This window comes from Varroa destructor, unplaced genomic scaffold, assembly GCF_002443255.2.
Source record: "Varroa destructor unplaced genomic scaffold, Vdes_3.0 BEIS01000004.1, whole genome shotgun sequence".
NCBI lineage: Eukaryota > Metazoa > Arthropoda > Arachnida > Mesostigmata > Varroidae > Varroa > Varroa destructor.
The window spans coordinates 23,165,809-23,184,601 of record NW_019211457.1 but is presented as its reverse complement, the minus strand read 5'-3'; the positions used below and the strand labels follow the sequence as shown (position 1 = coordinate 23,184,601).

Genomic DNA, 18,793 nt, shown 5'->3' with positions numbered 1-18,793 from the left:
TCTTTCAAACGTGTGCTGTAGATACCGTTACCACCGCCTTTAAACTTCCTTTTTAGTAACTATTTTTTTTATATTTACTATTTGACAGTAGTAAACATGTCTGACGTCTGTGTTTCCTTTTTGGTTCTATATATCTATTTTACGTCTTGCTTTTCATATTCTAGCCACTAGACTTTTCAACTTTTTTTTATTAATTAATTTGACCAATCGAAATGAATTGTGGTTTTGCGTATACAATTAAGATATAACATACAATCTACATTGTAAATTATAATGATCTGAACAAAATTTCTCATCAGTCATGCTTTTGAAATTATATTTGCGCTAATAAGAGGCTAATCGTAGTGTTAGGATGTTTTTGTTATTAGAATCGTAAGTCTTTTTTAAAATGAAATTTGAATAGAAATTGGCCCCCTACCTATTTTTTTTTTCGGTTTCCTCTATCTTTTCTACTGTAGGGCAAAAACTCTACTGTTTAGGGTAAAAAATGTGCGCCGTTGTGGCAGTAAATCTCTAAGGTAGAGCAGGGATGTAGAACCGATACTCGATATCAATTTACAAATGAAATATACTACACTATGACTTAGTAATAATTGCGCCGGCCACATAATCATTTGTTGCTCGACAGCCGAAAAAATCAATATTTTCGTAGTGTCAGCGAGCGTCTGATGCAACACCATTTATTATTTTGCCGAACAAATAAGGACAGTCTGGTCGAACGGAAAGTAATGCGGAACTGTATTAGTGTTAGTTAGCGACAATGAGGTCGATAGCTAAAATATTCGTAATATTATTAATTACCGTCTATTTCCTATGCATAGGATTTATTACCAATCTGTCTTACGTGACACATACATAAAGACGTTGAATTAACGGATTATGCATAGATTTTTTTGTTTAAAATAGATAGCACAGTGCCTCGGACGACAATCAATAAATGTCGTTTTCTTTAGGTTTGTTATTGCAAAAGCACTCTTCTAGCGTTTCGTGCAGGTGAATAAAATGTTCTTTACTTAACGTACGAGTCAAGCACGTCTCCCTCTGGCTCTCTCAGTGGTCAAGATGGGCCTTAGCTTGTTGCTGTCCTGCTTGCGAGGTTTTGCTAGCTCTCTACATATTGCATTAAAATTATGGCAGTAAGACTTTATATTCTTCGGTGGACTAACTCACGGAGATCGGCCAGCGGATAGTAGTACCCTTTTTTAGCGGTAGAATTCATGCTTTGTTCATCAGTGTCTGACAAATGCAAACGTAAGGAAATCCTATGGTGAATTTTGACTATATCATAAGCCTTTACCTATGAAATGAACTTCTATATCGTACTTCTGCATTTCTTTTCTCTCTGCGACATCCTAAGCGTTCTTCTATAGGTGCATGTATTCGATTCTTTATCGTGACACTGCGGGTCTCGATAAATATCCAGTTAAAGTTTAACATCCTGCTACACACTGATATTACACGTACATTTATTGGCATGTTTTTTAGCCTAGTGGAGCGATTTTATTTAAAGGGTTCAATAAATTAGCTTAGGTTAGAAAGCATAGGGATGTCATCAATCGCGCAGCTCAACGAATCACTATAAATGTTCCATACAAACCATATTTTATACTAATTGAAAATTATTGCACATCCGACCTGCAGCGACTCTCGGATAAAGCCAATATCGCTTTTGGTATCCTCAGACCTCAGTGCTATTCACAGGTCCGTTTTTATAAAGCTGCGCATTAGAGACCCATGACCTTCAATTGGAGTACTGATAGCTTTTTGCAAATATGGGCATCGAGAAGATTCGAAAAACACTTCAGTAGCATGTACCTATCATACGAGGAAGCAAAACATAGAGGTCCTACCGGGCGTTTGTCGTTAAAAAGGTATCATTTCTTTTTATGTGTGACGATATGAATTCATCACCTGAAAAATGCTGTATCACGAGCACCCAGCGATTCAATCGGATACTGTAAAATTGTAAACACAGAATAAAATCTGCTATATAAATAAATTGGTATGTTGTCTATTTAGTACTTAATATAGGTACTATGAGAGATCGAAAATTATTACAGTAAATGCAACAATGCTATTCTCGCCGCGCGTAAATATGGCGCCAGTGCCGAATAAACCGTACATATCTATTTTAAATATTCTCAAAATATTTTCAAAACTGTGTAACATTTAGGAATGTTCTATAAACTAGAGAAAAGTCCAGATCTGTTTCAGCTACCGTTTATGTCAATTTTGGCCGCAACAAAGAGTGTATTAAAAACTCGACTTGAAGAAAAAGCAACATTTTTGCAAGGAAAAGATCAGGTGTGACCGCAAAGCAATGTAAATACTCAAATTCATCCTTGCGCTAGACACGTTGATCTCATTTGTCGTTTGCGTCTTTATACGAACCACCGCCAAATACTACCGAGGACGACATATTCAATTTGGCAAGATCGATCACAAGCTATGTATTACGTGTTAAAAGTTAAGTGTAGGATAGTGAAGAAATATAGCTTTCGGATGAGACTTGTGGAATGAGCAACAATATTCTATCAACTTAATGCAGCAGTTTCTCAATTCAGTTAAAAACAATGACGAACGCTACTAATTTACTTTGCTTTATTTATCAATATATTGCTTATAAGTTGGGTTCGGCGAGCATTAAAACAGATTTCCTGCTTTCATAACTAAAATTATGTGTTACAACTAGGTTAACCCTTATATTCGAAATGTAGACTCGTAAAGTTGAGTCCAAGTTCTAAATACGCCAGCATTTACTGTCAGTTATTGTTAAAAATGCTCGAAGAAACTCTTTGTCCTGAAATGCGAGAAACGGCTAAAGTCATCAAGGCGTGAGTTCTACTTGTTTTTCAGGGTGTACGTGCATTCACACTGTTATCGCATCTTCTATACTTTATAAACTTAAGTTTCTTTCGGCAGATGATGCGGGGCGTATGTACTGCGACGAAACCGGACACAAATCAAAAGCGTGCCCGATCGTGCTGCACGCTAGGCCTGTTATTGGGTATATTATAGAAGAAAGGGCTTACTAAACGTCGGTAGATGTTCGTGATTACTTCCGAAAAGTCTTAGCTACGCTGTGTAACGACCTTAAATGACGTCGATACCTTTCTTTGGCTTCCGTAGTTAACTGTTATGTGGTTCGCGACGCCTTTGGTAAGTTCAGCTGTTCTATAAGGTCAATAAAATAAGCTGTGATTTTATGATGTCGCCGGGTGCTTCGTCTGCGCATAAGCACTTTGCATATTAAGCTAATATATTAAATAAGTTAGAACTGTTTTTGACATCCGATTTCGGTTTAACAAGCGCGCTCATCTAAAATCGATGACTGCTTGATGACAGTTTGTTCTAAGTAAGATACAAACAAAGCTTTTGGCCACAGTGGGAAGAAAGTGCTTTGTTTCTAGAATCTGAAGGAGTACCAGCTATTATCCAATCTTTCCACGAGCTATTAACACCCACCGAGGCAATAAGATCTTGTTTTCATCCTCGATGCAAAAATCAACTACAGAAATTATTACTCGTAATCCAAGGGATGTGCTCATTATGTGCATAGGCAAATTTTTGACAAAGGTTCACGTTCATAGTACGGTGCTCAATGAAGAAGACGTACTAGCACAGTACGTTTGTTTTAAAGAGACGAATACAACACGAACGGGCTGCATGTTCCATAAACTTTTTAGCAACCGTCGAAAAAGCTGAGGTATTTAAAAGAAATTATACGTTATGCCAAGATGGCGGGTCGGCTCATACTAACCAATTAGTGAAAAGTTTAAACAAAAAAAAAAAAAAACATATATATATATGTTATATACTCGAACCCGGCTATCTTACCTTTTTAGATATTCTCGCCACACTGAAAAGTATAGTAACCGCGTGTGCAAGAAACTCGTTTCCTAAAGAACCTATTAAGATTACATTAAACCGCAAGTTTGTCAATTGTTTTCGGTTCTCTTTGATATAATTTTTTTTAACAACACATAAGAAGATGTCAACTTAGTCGATGTATCCTCTACATGCACATACTTACATCTGTGTTGTTTCGCCTCCGCAGAGCCAATTATGATCTGTTTTAGAAAAAATGCTCTGGATGGCCATATGATATCCGACTGCTTAAATTTTCGTAAGTGCCTTATCTATTATTTCGAACCAAGTCAGTTGTATGTTCTAAATAGATATGATATTTCCATACAAATGTTTATCAAGACTGAAAGACTGTACGTTAGCAGCTAAGCAGGGGCCATCTACACTCGTCTATCACGTAGATTTTCGCAAATGTTTAAAACTACAAGACCCTTTGGCTTACCACATCCTTAATACATATTACTAGCGGTATAACTCTATAAACGAAAAAGCATCTCGATGTCGGCTAACGACGTAAAGTTACTCGATTTGGTCGATTGTTGATAACTTTTATCAAATGCTTAGTTTCTCTTTAAGTAGCAAGCTTTCATACTGATAGCTATGAAACCGGTATCGATACGATAATCCCGGGCACGATCAACTGCCACCGATCATCGTGTTAACTTTAGTGATAAGCGCCGTAAGCACTGGAAGGTCGTAAAATCGAAACAAAGTCTAATTAACTAAGTACAGATAGATACTGTGTAAACATGTGTCTGAGATCATCTGAAGAAGATATCAATTCCTCATACCCCTTCATTGCTAAACGTTCGCACTTCATTTTTAATCTTTCATCATTAGTAAATTTATTTGTGTACGGTTCAGCGGTTCGCAGCCGGCTTCGCTTCAGCTCAGTGAATCTACCACATGTGACTGGCAAGGTCATGCCGCCTTTGACGATAGGTTCTATGGAATCTGCTATCATTAGTTCGACTAAGCTCGGCTATTTTATTCTATAAAGATGCAGCTTGTGTTATATGTAAGCTATAACCTTAAGAGGACGTGCTTTAGCTTCACGGTATTTACAATATTATAATTAGTAGTTGATACACATCGATTTTTTTGATGTGATGAACAGATGAAATCCTGTTATACTGAGAATAGGCCTAACCTAATAGTTAGCTTTGTCGAAAATTCGTTTAACCGAGACCGCTCACCACCGGAAGGGCAATTTTAGGAAGTTCAACAACCGTCAGGGCGTTGCCTGCTCAGCGGGAATCCTATAGTCAACAAGTTTTAAAGAAAACCGGAAATACATAATATTGCGAGGGGGACAGGTATATCAAAAGCGTCATCGAAGTCAGCGATACAAAACGTCATTCACAGAAATCAAGCAAGTGCAAGTCTAAAACAGTAAGAAACACTAAACGTAAAATTATCCAAGCACACGTTTCAATGAATAAAATTCGATACTTTAGAGGATTATTTTGATGGTATCATCATGGTCGTATTGGAGAAGTTGATGTACGAAAAACCTATGCCGATCCAGGATTACAGAGTATCCGTAACTAGAGATGGTAACGATCTGTTCACAGCGGGCTCTGCCACTGCTGCTTGTTGTTGATAGGTTCAGTCGTTCGAAACTCTTAAAGCCTCTGGCAATGATTGTGGCACTAATCAGAGAGCCCGTCGTATCACTAGTCAAGGATGGTAAGCAGCTGGCTAGGATGTTGCAAACACACATCAAGATAGAAGCCGCGGATTGTACTACTGTAGACGAAAATGTGGTACAGTATCATGACAAATTTTCCGCACTGCTCAATATAATCAGGCAGCGATTGCTTAAACACCCACAATCAAAGATTGGCGTGTTTTGTCGCTAAAAAAACACTTGTGGAGTACTCAGTAAACCTTTGACCAATCAGAATAATAAATATCTGAGTATTGATGGCAACAAGCAAGCACTGACATAGTTTTTGGTATAGTTACATTCTCTTTAATCGTATATGCGTATACGAGTATACTATTGCTAGGAAAAGTTGGCCAAAATCAACTATCTAAGCTTTAAGATAAACGCCAATTTTCGCTTTTGTTTTCTCGCGACTGATCAGTCGCGCGTATTAGTGCAATAGCATTTAAATTATCCATCAGTTACTATCATATGTGCGATCTATGAAGTGGTGGACGATCTTCGTAGTGAGAAAAACAACCTAAAATATTTCTATTTCACCGAGCATCGAGATTAGTTCACACAAATACACGTTGGCTGTAAAATTATTAGAACGCAGGGGAAACCGTTGTACGACTTCCAAAATGGAAATCGTACCGCGTGTGGTACTATCTCTCTTGTTGGACCAATACGATCCTTGCAGTCAACTATGGTCTTCCGCAGACAATTGATATACACATCAATCGCGTCGGCTGTACCAACCGACTTGGATATGTTGGCGATCGTATTCTTCGATCCGACCCACGATGCCGGTTTCGCCGAGATCCTTAAAAACTGTCTTCTTGACTTTGGTTCAGAAGTACCATACTCTTTAATCAGCAGTCTTCTAGCTGAGTTTATTAAGCGTGATAATAGTTGCATAATGAGCAGATAGCTAGTTTGTCATATTTAGGTGGGCCTTAAATCTTACAGAGATTAAACGCCAACGTAAGTAAAAAATGGCATTTTGATACTATGTTAAGATTCAACTGTAGCTAGGCTACGAGCGGGTCAGATTTGGCGGGCGGCATCGTGTTGGAAGATAATCAAATATGGATTTTAGAATAGTTACGAACGCGTGGAAGTGTTCGAATAAATTATGCATTGTAGTACCACGAAATAATAACTGTTGGTGATTGTTCTTGGTAAATTTTATTTTTTAGAAAGAAGGTTTTGTCTGGCTTGACTTCAGGTAGATAGACACATATTTATATACAGTAGCTTCGGTTGATACAATAGGGACATCATTGTGGTAGGAGAAAAGGTGGTAAGGTTGCTTGCTGGGGCATGTGAAAATAGCTAGAATCTAGTACTGCCGGTAAGTTCATGTGTAAGCCGGATAGTTAGAAAGTTGCTGTGCGGTTGTTAATATAATTGCATCGACAAATAATGCAAGAACAGTCCCGATGTAGGGTTTAGAATCAACGAAGATTCCAAGAGGAAGATGTTCATGTGAACATCTGACAATAACTTCCACAGAACCGTTTACAGTTTAAAATATTCGGATGGTTACAATACTCGAAATAGTGAAAATTTTTTCGCTATATCGCGTAAATTAGTGCATTACAAAAACTGCAAATTAATGTAAGTTAAGGAAAAAAAAACTAGCAGCTTAAAATTGCAAGTTGTACCACAAAAAAACGAATCAGCAACTTCAAAAGGACAACCCTTGATTTTAATGAACTGCACCGTAGAACTGTTGCATATGTATAGCTATGCATAGTGCCTACACAATTTCATTGTTGAAAGCAGGACCTATTTGCAAAACTAAGAAATAACGAGTAGACTTGGAGAGTCGAAGACACTCTATAATGAAATTTGTTAATATTTGCCCGGGAATGACTTTTTTCAAATTAGGATCCGCCAATGAAAGGTGTTATGTCCCATTAAGTACCAATTTTTCTTCATATTTGCCAACATTTAGCAGAACTAGGTAAAAAACATACAATTAGTAGGTATTGTTGACGGTCTTTCTTACGAGCTTCGATTTGATCTTCTCCTTTTTCCATCAAGCTTTACTTTTCTGCTCTCCTCATCATCCCTAACACTAGGCACGTTCCTTTTTCCCGGTGTTCTATCAGCACCTTTATCATATCTAGCGCCGATCCTAGCGAGAGTCATCGACGTATTGAGCTTGATCCGCGCATCATGGGGAGTAGGACTGCGAAGGAACCTCTTATATCACATTATGTACTGAAATAAACACAAATATAGTGGGTGAACTTTACTTATCTTCGTATCTTGTTGCTAGTCCTAATAGGTTAGGTTAGGTTATTTAGAGAAGTCTTCTACAGCTGCATAATGGCTCACCTAACTCTGAACAAACTTTGACGAACTTTTTGTCACGGCAAACATGCACATATCAAATACCATGAACCATCATGCCTAAAGGCAGCATGTTGATTCTGCAATTTGCCGGAAATCAGCTGCTGTCCAATGTCGGACGCTCGAAAAATCCTCGCGGAGACCATAAACTTATTCGGTTAAATCAAATAGACAGTCTATTTATTAAAAACTAATAATTTAGTCTGTCGTTTGCTCATCAGTGAACTCGCTTACAAACGAAACAACGATTCGTCCTCAATTATTTTTCAACAGAAATTTCTTTTTACCGGTGCAGAAATCAATCGCTGAGGTTTTTGAATCCGCAAAATGTGCCTATTCTACGTAATAGTGATGTGCCGGCCAATTTTCATAATCCGAGTGCAGAGTTCATTAAAAACAGTGTCATTTCATTAAAAGGTATTATTTGCACAGTCTATAAGCTGTTGCTAAAGTGAGGTAGTGTTTAAACGAAGGCCTTGTATCTAGCGGCAGGATGGTGCACCGGTCAGAGCGCGATCGGAAAATACGTTTTTCGAGTATATGGCCGCCTACAACTTTGGAATCCAATGATTACTATGTATAGGGAACGGATCTGACATGACGACATTAATTTGCCCACTCGCGCTATTGAACAGCTGTTAGTACATTGGCAAAAGGGAACGATTCTATATTGTAAGCGAATTATCCGTGAATGGTGCCGGCATTGAATAAAACAATCTGTTTTTGTCCAGGTGGAATCTTAGTAAAACAAGGGTCCATAACTGAGTAAGCCGCCGCGTAATTTCTTGACGTAAACGAATTGAATAAACTTTTCAGCCTCACGGAAGTTAAAGATACTATTCATACGACTGCGAATCCGAGCAACATCTGCGTGAGCCAATAGGGCAGTCACTATGGGCGTTGCCAGCCAGAGCAGCAGCGGTTATTTTTAACGTAAAGAGAGTTAATCCAATCGGACCTGGTTCATCGCCTTTTCTACAGCAGCCTCCTTGACCAGGCAGGGCCCAAATGCTTTAGGATTACACCAGGAATCTGTCAAGCACGAAAACGCACCAGAGAGTATAAGTATGTAAGGTTGGTGTTTGATATGTGGAATATTCCGCTTATTGAAATTGTACAACCATCGTTTAACAAACAGTTGTTAAAAAGCACAAATGATCTGATCGAATAAAAGGAAAACGTACTTAATTTCCAACTGCTTCATATACAGTATAGATTTCTTAAAGTATAGAGTACGTATAGATTTCTTAAAGTGCAGATCGTAGAAAGAATGCTCGCGGGTCTTTCCCTCGAAACACAAACCCAGGCTATAGTTAGGTGCGCAACTAAAAAAAAATGCGGGAACAATCCGCCTTCATTGGTGCCTTGAAGGTACGAATTAACTTTCACAGCGCACGAACGTTGGGTATGTTTAAGCATTCTTCAGCAATTATCAAAGCGTTTGTTGACGTATCCTATTTGCGTTTTTGCATACAGAATATAATCCGAGTAGGGGGGCAAGCCGTTACTATTATTATATCTGCAACAATATTCACATCTATAGGTAATGCAGAATTTCGCCCAACAAATACAGAAAGTCGCTTCGAATTTACTGGGTCAAATTCCCTTTCGAAATATATATATAAAACAATAGCACCCATTCCTATTAAGTAAATATGTACTATTCTCGGAGAAGCCTAACGCTGAAAACAGGATGTCATTTCTTGATATATGTATCTATATATTATTTAGTAGTTTTATATTGTGGTTGAAGAAACAAGAACCGCAAACTGCAGTTAAACTGAAGACAAAAAGCTTTGATCGGAACCTTCACTTCAATGTAAATGCTACATCAACCTTTTAGTATTTCCACTAAATGAACGCTTTCACGTGATAGCCCGATTTTGGTACCGTGTGTAGATCTTACTGAAATCTATCATACATCAAATATAAACAAGCATTCATTACTAGTGACATGTTGGTCTACTTACCGCGTATTCTCTATTTACTGTTCGAAATTATTTCCATGCACTATGGTTCGCTGTTCAAGCGATCGAGGCCTACTTAGTATCTATGCCGTGATCCGGCCTTCTGCCTATCAGGTAAAAACTTTACGGTGCTGGAAACATGTCGTCATTAGACTTATGCACCTCGGTGATTGACCGTTTGAAACTTACTGATATGCGCTTGACCCCCATTGAAGTTAGCTATATCGTTTTCATTTACCTCAAGACTTCCGGTGCTAGAATAATAATCGACCTTATAATCGGGACTGGTCCTGAACGGGTACGCGGTCGCCAGAGCGCTGCGCGCTTACCCCGTTAAACCACTAGGGCCCACTAAAAGAAGGTGAACATCTGTACGCATTTATGTCTGTGTTTGTGAGTTAGAGAACTAACGGAAGTACCACATATCCTCTCATAATGAGGAAATTCAGCCGAATACTAATTTCCACTGTCAATGAGTCGTCTTCTAACGGGAGCCTGTCGAAGGCTATTCTATTTTTGCCACCGACGAGTCGCCACCGCGAGTGACGCCCCCAAGGTTGAACTAACCGTGCGGGAAGCCAAGTAGCAGTTACGCAGCCAAAAGGCTGATGTTGAGCAAGCATATATATATATATATATATATATATATAGGCAGATGGATGCCTCTGCTTCTCGGTCCCATAGCGGTACGGTAGATGCAGGGACTAACCGCTTTGCGGACAAACTAGTCTCCATGGGTTATCCATCAAAGTGCTATGAGCTCCCAGAAGAGCTATCTCGGTCCGTGAATTCAAAGCAGAGAGCGACCAGAAAGGCCTCCCTCCGCCTTCTACGCACTCGCTACCTCCTGCCTATCCCCATTGACCCTTTGCTACTAAGTGAACCCACTGCCCTAGCATTCCCAGAGCCTAGAGGCTCGAAAGGAGACCGCGTCGCGCACGAGAAGTGAGTGCATCGCCGTGGCGGATCCGCCTAATCTCTTACTCAAACAAATTCGCTCATTTATGCAAACTCGAGTGCGCGAAAATACGCCTTCCATCCTCTAGTCTTCGGCGCGTCGTCGTCTTCTTCGTCGTGGTCGTCATCGTCGTCGACGATTGGTAGCTGCTACCAGCTAACCTGTGGGATCTGCGAGACTAGGCTGTTCCACAACTCAGTGACTTCAGAAAGTAAGCATGTAGCATACTAGGCAATAAAGAAAGCAAGCTAAGACAACTATCTCTCTCGATCTACTTCTCCATTCGGTACTGAGAACGAAATCGGCCAAACAGTTGCTATCGATCGCTATTCACTCAAACTACAAATGCAATATCGAATTGACTTCATTCAGTCAGAAAAAAAAATATAATTATTAGTCCTCAAAAAAACATCTACGCCATAACACCTGTTGTCTTTACATTGAAATAGGTGCACTGTCAGGTACTACAGTTACGTAAGCGAGATTTGTAGTTCATCTTTATTGGTAGTAAAAAAACGAAAAAGAGAAATTTATTTCCTCGGTGATTAGTGAGTAAGTGTGGACTTAAGCGGGAGACGGTGATCGTCATACATAATACCAAGCTTCAAGATCATTCAGTTGCCAGTGGAAGCAAAGAGGAAGGACCACAGTGACGACTGAGCGCGAGTAGCGGCCATTTTTAGTAGTGGTAAAAAGGGCGGCTGACAGCGCCTAAGTACAGTGACGTTCTGCACGTTGGGGCAAAGGTGAGGCGAGGTGAGTGAGTTCTTCATCTTCAAGGGGCTTTCAGAAGTATGAACAGCTTTGGCCGTTGCGTGGTCTGTGCGCTCAAAGACACCGGAGAACAGCTTATGAGTGCCACGGCCGACCATTCGTTATCATCTTTTGATCCACGGAGGCCAGGAAGCCCGTCGTATTCGCGCATGGATATCGATCCGCGCCAGAGGAGGCTGTTAGATCCAGAAGAGATACCGTTTCTTCCTCGCGCTCGATCATGGCGGAAGGTTTGTATCTTCATCGGAGACCATCGGTTACATAGCTTTTTCAATCTATAGACGCTTATAGTCGCAGAAAGGTCAACTGAACGCTCCTCGAAAGCCTTTGCTTTTTGTAATGCTCCGCCCTTAAATTTAAGTAGTGAAAGATGCTTAATTGTTGAAAAAGAAGAAAAAAACAAAAAAATATATATCTACTTAGAGATATATTTAGCTTAATTGCGATGAGCCATTATATATTGCCATGAAGCTAGAGCTTCATCACAGATATCGGTGCGAAATCAAGAAAGCTTAATCCTGTACATACAGTGATTCAGTCAACGTATTCTGTTTAAATCGAACACACTGTAGATCTTTTTTTTTTTTTGTGAAAATGCTTACATGTATAAACAAACTTTTGTTAATCTCTAACCGCCTATGCTGAGGATGGTGTCATTAACTAGATGGCTCGAAAGTAGCGTTACTAATTTTTCGATCTCACTCGTAAACAGTTTTCATTCTGTATGGCAGAATGATGATTTTTAACAGCGCAATACGTACATGTGAATGTAACGATGTTAAGTGACAACGTATACAGTACAATGGGATCCCCAGCCATTGGCTATTCAGACGTTAAGGGATTTTGTACGAAGAGTTACCACAATTCCATTCTGTATTTACCGCTTCATAGTCAACAAGCGGCTGTAGCCCCAATTTCTCAAACATGAAACTTGACGCACGTCTACGAAGTCTAATACTTGGATAAAGTTGTTAAATTTTCCAGGAATTTTTTTTTGTTGTTAAAATGAATATTACATATAAATTAACGGTGCATCTAGTTGTATAGAGCTATGGAGTCGTTGCGCATAGTGCTATCTTTCTTTGACAACCGCCAAAAAGTTATCAATGAACCTATTTAGTGCTGTTGTTTACTTGGCAAGTAGAAATGCCGGTACGACTATCTGGCATTTGATGGCTATTTAAAATACAAAGGCGCTCGATCGGACATCCCACGAGTTGTCCGTTATTTGTATAGTGAAAAAGAGCAGAGACGCGAAGGCCCGTCATTGCTGGAAGGCTTCATTTTATTTGCTAGCGCCTAATTTACCATCGATATCTAACTTTGACTTTGCAGTTCTATCTAGTATATTTTTGCGTCATTAATAATAAATGAGCACCCTTGGAAAGCGGCATATGCATTTCATAGAAACAGTTCGTCCATAAAAAACAAAACACGTATATATATATATATATATATATATATATATAGAAACTTTTTGCGAACAAAATAGCAAACAAAAATAGCTTTACAGTGGTAAAAGACGTGATCCTAGAAATTGGGAAAAAACAGGCTTCCTGTAAGGAAAGATCGTAGGTTCCCAGTTGATACGAATGCTGCTTCAGCGGTAAACATAATGTCTTACCGACCGTATAGTGCAATCGCTGTTCCCTACTTGCCCCACCCTATATAAATGAAATATATGACATCTTTATTTTTTTACTTATGTATTATAAACAGCAGAATGAATATTGGCACTTGCTTGTCTCGTAATGACCTTCATCGGTGGTGGCATTGAGTGAAATAATATATTCGAATACATTTTCCCTGGACAACATACACTTATGAATATATAGTCTGGTATTCAAGCAGTCGTATAACACACCGCATCGCGTAAAAAGCGTCACATATAATAGTGGCTGTGAAAAAGATACACACACACAACCAGAGAGGGAGACAGAAAGAGAGAGAGAGAGACAGGCGGAAGGGGCAATCGACAAGCGAATGTTGCACCCGAAAACCCAAATCCGAATGGCGAAATACATTGGTTTGACTCACCCGCACGTGTCATGACGACCGTTCGCTACTTGTTGACAGTGTTTCCCTCGGTCAGCGGCGGGTCTGAATTTGCAAGCTTCAGTTCACCCCCGGTGTTGCTATTATGAAAGCCCTTGCATCGGGACGAGGCCATCAGCGCCGTAACTCCATTAAGTTACATCTTGCACATCAGCAGAAGCTATGCACCTTGAAGAGGGTCGCTCTTTTGTTCTGGTATTCCGTGTTCTCGTGTACATTTTCTCCAACACGTTTACTTGTTTACTCGTCGTACTCCTGCGGGTTAAGGCATTATTTCCTGTTTTTACAGGCAATATGTTCCGTTAGGCATGTCCCTGAAACAAAAGTAAATGTAAATAATTACTTACTATGGATAGACGGATCCAGCGAGGTACCGCCAGAGCAAAATTGCCTGCCATTGCGAATACTACGTACTGTTACTCTTAAAATGAACACCACGACAAGGACTGCTACCAGCCATTGTTTTTATGTATGGACAATCTAGTTCTGACAAATAGGCAACATTGCTCACTCCAGCTTGGCAAAATAATCAGTGGATGCTGGATGCGCATTTTCCTTAATTGGCTTTAGGACGCTGGGCAATCGAATCGCTTGAAGAAGTTAGTGCGGGAAATGGAAGTTAAGTTTCATTAGAACTTGATCGAGTTATGCGTCTTATCATATATAATAAACAGTTAATAGTTAAAGAACGGTTTATGTGAACGCAATATAATAGTATTATGAAAGGCCCATAATACTATTATATCACGCTAGAATAGTTGAGGATTCGGCTTGTCGAAGTCAAAACAATTTTTGCACTAACCCGACGTCTCAAAAATGTTCTGGTTTTCCTAAGGCTAAAAAGACTCATTGATGCGTATCAACGTTAAGCTATATTGTAGCTATGAACTGATACAAGGGCTAAAGTGATTCTCCGGACGTGTTTTTCATTTTTTTTTTTTAACACACGTACAATGAAATAAAGAGCTTCTTTTAAACGCTAAATGCTTAAATGTGCTGGTATCGTGATTTCCAGTTAGCTTAGTCATTAACATTGCTCATGGCTGGCGTTCTTAGCTATTCGCTTCGAATAGGGTCGCTCATTCTTCAAAGAGTCAACTTACTCGACATCCTTAACTAGTTAGGCTTATAAGGGGCAAATAAATCTTTCCCATGCGTAAGGAAACCTCTAAGCATCAACAGCTCGTTTAAGATAAGGATTCTTTTGAATACTTTAGGGGTAGGAATTATTAGGATATTTACACCAGCCGAATATAGCCTTGCGGTAAACTGACAGCATTAATAATAGGATAACATAACAACGGGAAAACAAGCCAAGCTAACATTCATTTTAACTCTGCGCTCTCGATCGAAAAGAACCGAATGACAGGAAGTTCCATTGTTAGCCAGTGAGGCCTTTAGAGTGCCCACACGGTAGACGCCTTTTGATTAGCATTTCTTATGCATAAGGAGTTGGAGCGCTTTGGCCAAATGGAGTTGCCGGTTACCGCTATGAAGAGGGTAAAGTAAAATTACATACATCATTAGCACAAAGATACAATGTGAGACTGCCATCATTACGAGCCGTGAATGACTTCTAGTCTGGCGAGTAAAACTGATACCGACATACAGAAGGGTAACCCATATCCATAAAGTCTGTGCGCTATTCTCTGCTATGAATAATTTTGTACGTTGAATAGATATCACCATAAGTAGCGTGTGAAGCATTACTGCTATCACTCAAGAGGATTCTGAACTTTACTATCGGTAATAGCTTTTCCGTAGATGTGCGTAAGCATTGCACGCCTTGCGGGTTACGCGGCCCCTCAGCTGCAAGTATCTGGATATATATTCATTGTGCGCTAGGCTCAATCCCCGGTATAGACCGACCTTCTTTCGCGGTGGCTGGAAGCCTGCGTAACTTCGATACCAGACGTAAAACTCGAAAAGAGAAGCTTGTAACCCTTATCTATCTGACAGCCGATTGTTGTGTTGTGTGCTGTTATCCCTGATGCCATTACCTATCCGTGTATGTGCACGCGCAGAAGCTTTATAGGTGTTAATTTTCTTTCCTTTTTGTTGTGGAAGTCAAAATAGGATAATTGAGGATATACCAAACCATGTAGTGAGCCGCTCAAAGCTGCCATTCTACATGTGCAGGGAAGGTGCAGTTAACACTGTAATATCATGCATGTATGTATAGAGAACCGTTTACTCTGTACGATATATCAGAAGCAGCCTGCAAACGGGGATGACAATGAATAACCATAATAATATGGAAATGGTAATTAGTGTAGATTAGATAAAAAAAAAAAAAGTAATTCTTTGTATACTGAAAATTTATTTGGTTCGCACCTTCAGTCTGCTCACAGTTTCCGTTAAGCTTGTGGGTGCTTTGAAAACGGGCGACCGAAAGAATTAAAATCACAGAAATGTAACTAGGAGAAAGGAGTATTTAGATCAACTGAGCAACGACTAGTGTTGCCATAAAGCTTATTAGCTTTGTCTTTTTTAGCATAACCGGTGCTGCTGTGTAGCGTAAGCTTTTCGAACTAGTCACCGTGACGACTGTTCTTTTCTAAAGAATCCAAATAGTTCAGAAAAAGCCGCCTACTTGCGCAGCGATATAAACTCACATTTTAGTAAGAGATGTTCAAAAAGGTTTCTACTTTTTAAACTTCATTTTTTCTGAATTAAATACCTGGACTATGTTTTCAATTTGGCTAAGCTTCCCAAAGTCTATGATCCCTTAGAATAATTCGTGCGCTGAACGCTATCATTTTTCTATCACAAACGTTCTCCTAACGGAAATTTCGTTTATGTTTACCTCAGCGTGACAAACGCAGCCGCCTGTTTTTGACGAGAACTCATTTCATCAATTGAAGTCTGGTACTTGCATTAATGGCTTGTAAACTTTGGCAGTCCAAACAATGCTTGTTGGGGGGTAAATGACGAGAAGCAGCGTGCCTGTCAAATCTTCTAGGACTGACAGAAACCACGGTTTGACTTGTCTTTCTTTCAGTGTAACCGCTATTCTCGTCCTGCTAACACATATTAGACTGTGACATTGAGGACAGTTTTTCTTTATATTCTGCCTGTTTTTCAGACCAATTTTACAGTCCTATATAGATCGAAACTAATGGTCTCCGCTGCTTTATTTCGAGTTAACTTCAAGGCGCACGTCATTTGAAGAAATCGGCTCCGGGATAACTGATTTAAAAGTTACGGCGTTCATTTTCAACATTCGTTCGCCAAGAGACTAGTTTTTTTAAGTACATTATCATCCGGATGATATATCCGTACGCCTCTTTCCTATTTAAGAAACATTAGCTTTTCCCTCTCACGTATAAGCATATACTATTAACGTTCTAATTTAAATTTGCGAGTTTGAACACGTAAGCAAGACATGCGAAACAAATTACTGATAAAAGATGACTATAGAAGCACAAAACGAAATACTTATTTTTTGTGACTCTTAATAAAAGTTCTACTGCGTATCTCTATGCCTCCAGGGAGTTCTAACCATTCTGTCCTTTTCATGCACCATGCTTTGTTTTTGTTTGAAATCTCTATTCGTTGTGTCGTGTACGGTTCGCCGTGTCTAAGCGCTATAAAGAATACGTTGTCTAGGCATGCCTTTCTTTCAGTTGTCAAGTATTCGCGTAATGTCATTGACCGTAACCGTATGTTGTCGTATCGCCGGTTGGTTATGAAGCAAAGCGCATTGCGTGTCAAGTTTACTAAACGGAATAGAGTTTTTTTACTAACTGATTTATAAAGCCAATCCAATAAACATTTGAGTAGAGGAGTATGTAAACGCTTCATGTATAAGTTCTTGAGGAAATTCTAGACGAGTGCACCCAAACCTTGTAAGGCCGCTGCTAAAAGTCTTACTGTCCTCATAGTTGGGAGCCATTGTAAACTCAAACTCCTTTAACACTCCCTGCCACCATCTTGCGAAACAGTGCAAGCCCAGTGCAGGCTGTACATAAGGCTATACGAGCTGTTTCAGTACTAAAATAAATAATTGAATTCAAGAAGGTTGTTCGATTGCAGTTCCAGTCCACGGAACACAATTAAGACGAGTGGAAGTTAAAGCCGTTACTCAAAGCCCGATTATAAGAGCAAAAATGTTAGCCAGATACAGAGCTTGGTCGATTTTGGGCCTTGGACACCGAGGCGTCGCCAAAGCTGGTGGTTAGACTTTATTTTTGTGAATTCATAACAAATACCTGGCTACAGTGTCGTGTACAACCATATCATATTTGCGGCTTAGCCAAGTCAATCTGGATACACGGCACACACCGAAAACGATGATTTGAAAGACCGATACTTCTTGGTGGCGCATATCGTCAAAGATTTGTTATTGAAAACTGCCGTATGGGAGAATGCGCCAAAAACAATTGCTATATATATATATCTATATAGCAGTGACAAAAGACGACACTACTCCACTAGTTGAAGCAACGGGGTGGACCGGGAAGGTCTTGAATGAGTCAAACTTGTCATCTCACAGTTGTCAAAATATTTGAGCCAAAAAAGGTTATACACTTTGGGGGTGAAAATATCGAATGGTAACTGACCTTTTTTATAACGAATAAACATTAATTCCATTAATTTTGCGGAGCTGCCAGCAGTCTGCGAAACTGTCAGGTTTCGTCATTATAGTCTCTGTCATAGCACGTACCTAGGACTGAACCCAACAAAATATCTATTTTATATATGCTGTGTACTTCTGGTCTCTGATTGAAAATCCATATTAACGCTGAACCTACCATTATCGGTCGCTTCCATCGTTTTCAAATTTTTGCAACGTTCACGTATCCTTCTACTTTATGACAGTTTAAATCTATAAATTAAAATTAACTAAAATGGTTTTGTCATTTTAGAATACTAATAATCCACTAATGCGTTCCGCAACAAATTGACTACAATCTAGGTTTAATTATTAAAATCCTTGAACAAATTTCTTTCAAGGATCAGCCATTTTAACTGGGTATTTTAGGAACAGGAATGTAGGAAGTGTTTGAAGGTTTAGTTTCAAATTAGCTTTTTTACATTTCACTAAAACTGATTTTTTTATCAATTGTGAGTGATCTTAAAACACAATTATCCAAGAAGAATCAACAAGATGTTTGCAAATCATTTTTCACCAACCGCGCTCCACGTTCCCAAATCAAA

At 39.3% G+C, this 18,793-nt stretch overlaps 1 protein-coding gene and 1 long non-coding RNA gene across 9 annotated transcripts in view; one reads left to right on the top strand and one right to left on the bottom strand.

Moving 5' to 3' along the window:
• Nucleotides 1-6,687: 6,687 nt before the first annotated feature.
• Nucleotides 6,688-18,757, bottom strand: LOC147755975 (uncharacterized). The gene is made up of 3 exons (XR_015326331.1): nt 18,388-18,757; nt 13,616-13,947; nt 6,688-7,747 (listed from the first exon to the last, which is right to left on the bottom strand). It is a non-coding gene; the product is annotated as an uncharacterized LOC147755975 (long non-coding RNA).
• LOC111250301 (excitatory amino acid transporter 3-like) overlaps nt 10,825-18,793 on the top strand; it is a 152,352-nt gene continuing 144,383 nt past the window's right edge. The window contains exon 1 of one of the 8 annotated variants that reach the window (XM_086986984.1): nt 10,825-11,808. In XM_086986984.1, coding sequence (XP_086843110.1) covers nt 11,599-11,808 — 210 coding nt within the window. In that variant the 5' untranslated portion in view covers nt 10,825-11,598. The remainder of the gene's footprint in view (nt 11,809-18,793) is intronic. The other 7 variants (XM_086986982.1, XM_086986983.1, XR_015326325.1 and 4 more) reach the window with 7 other exon arrangements.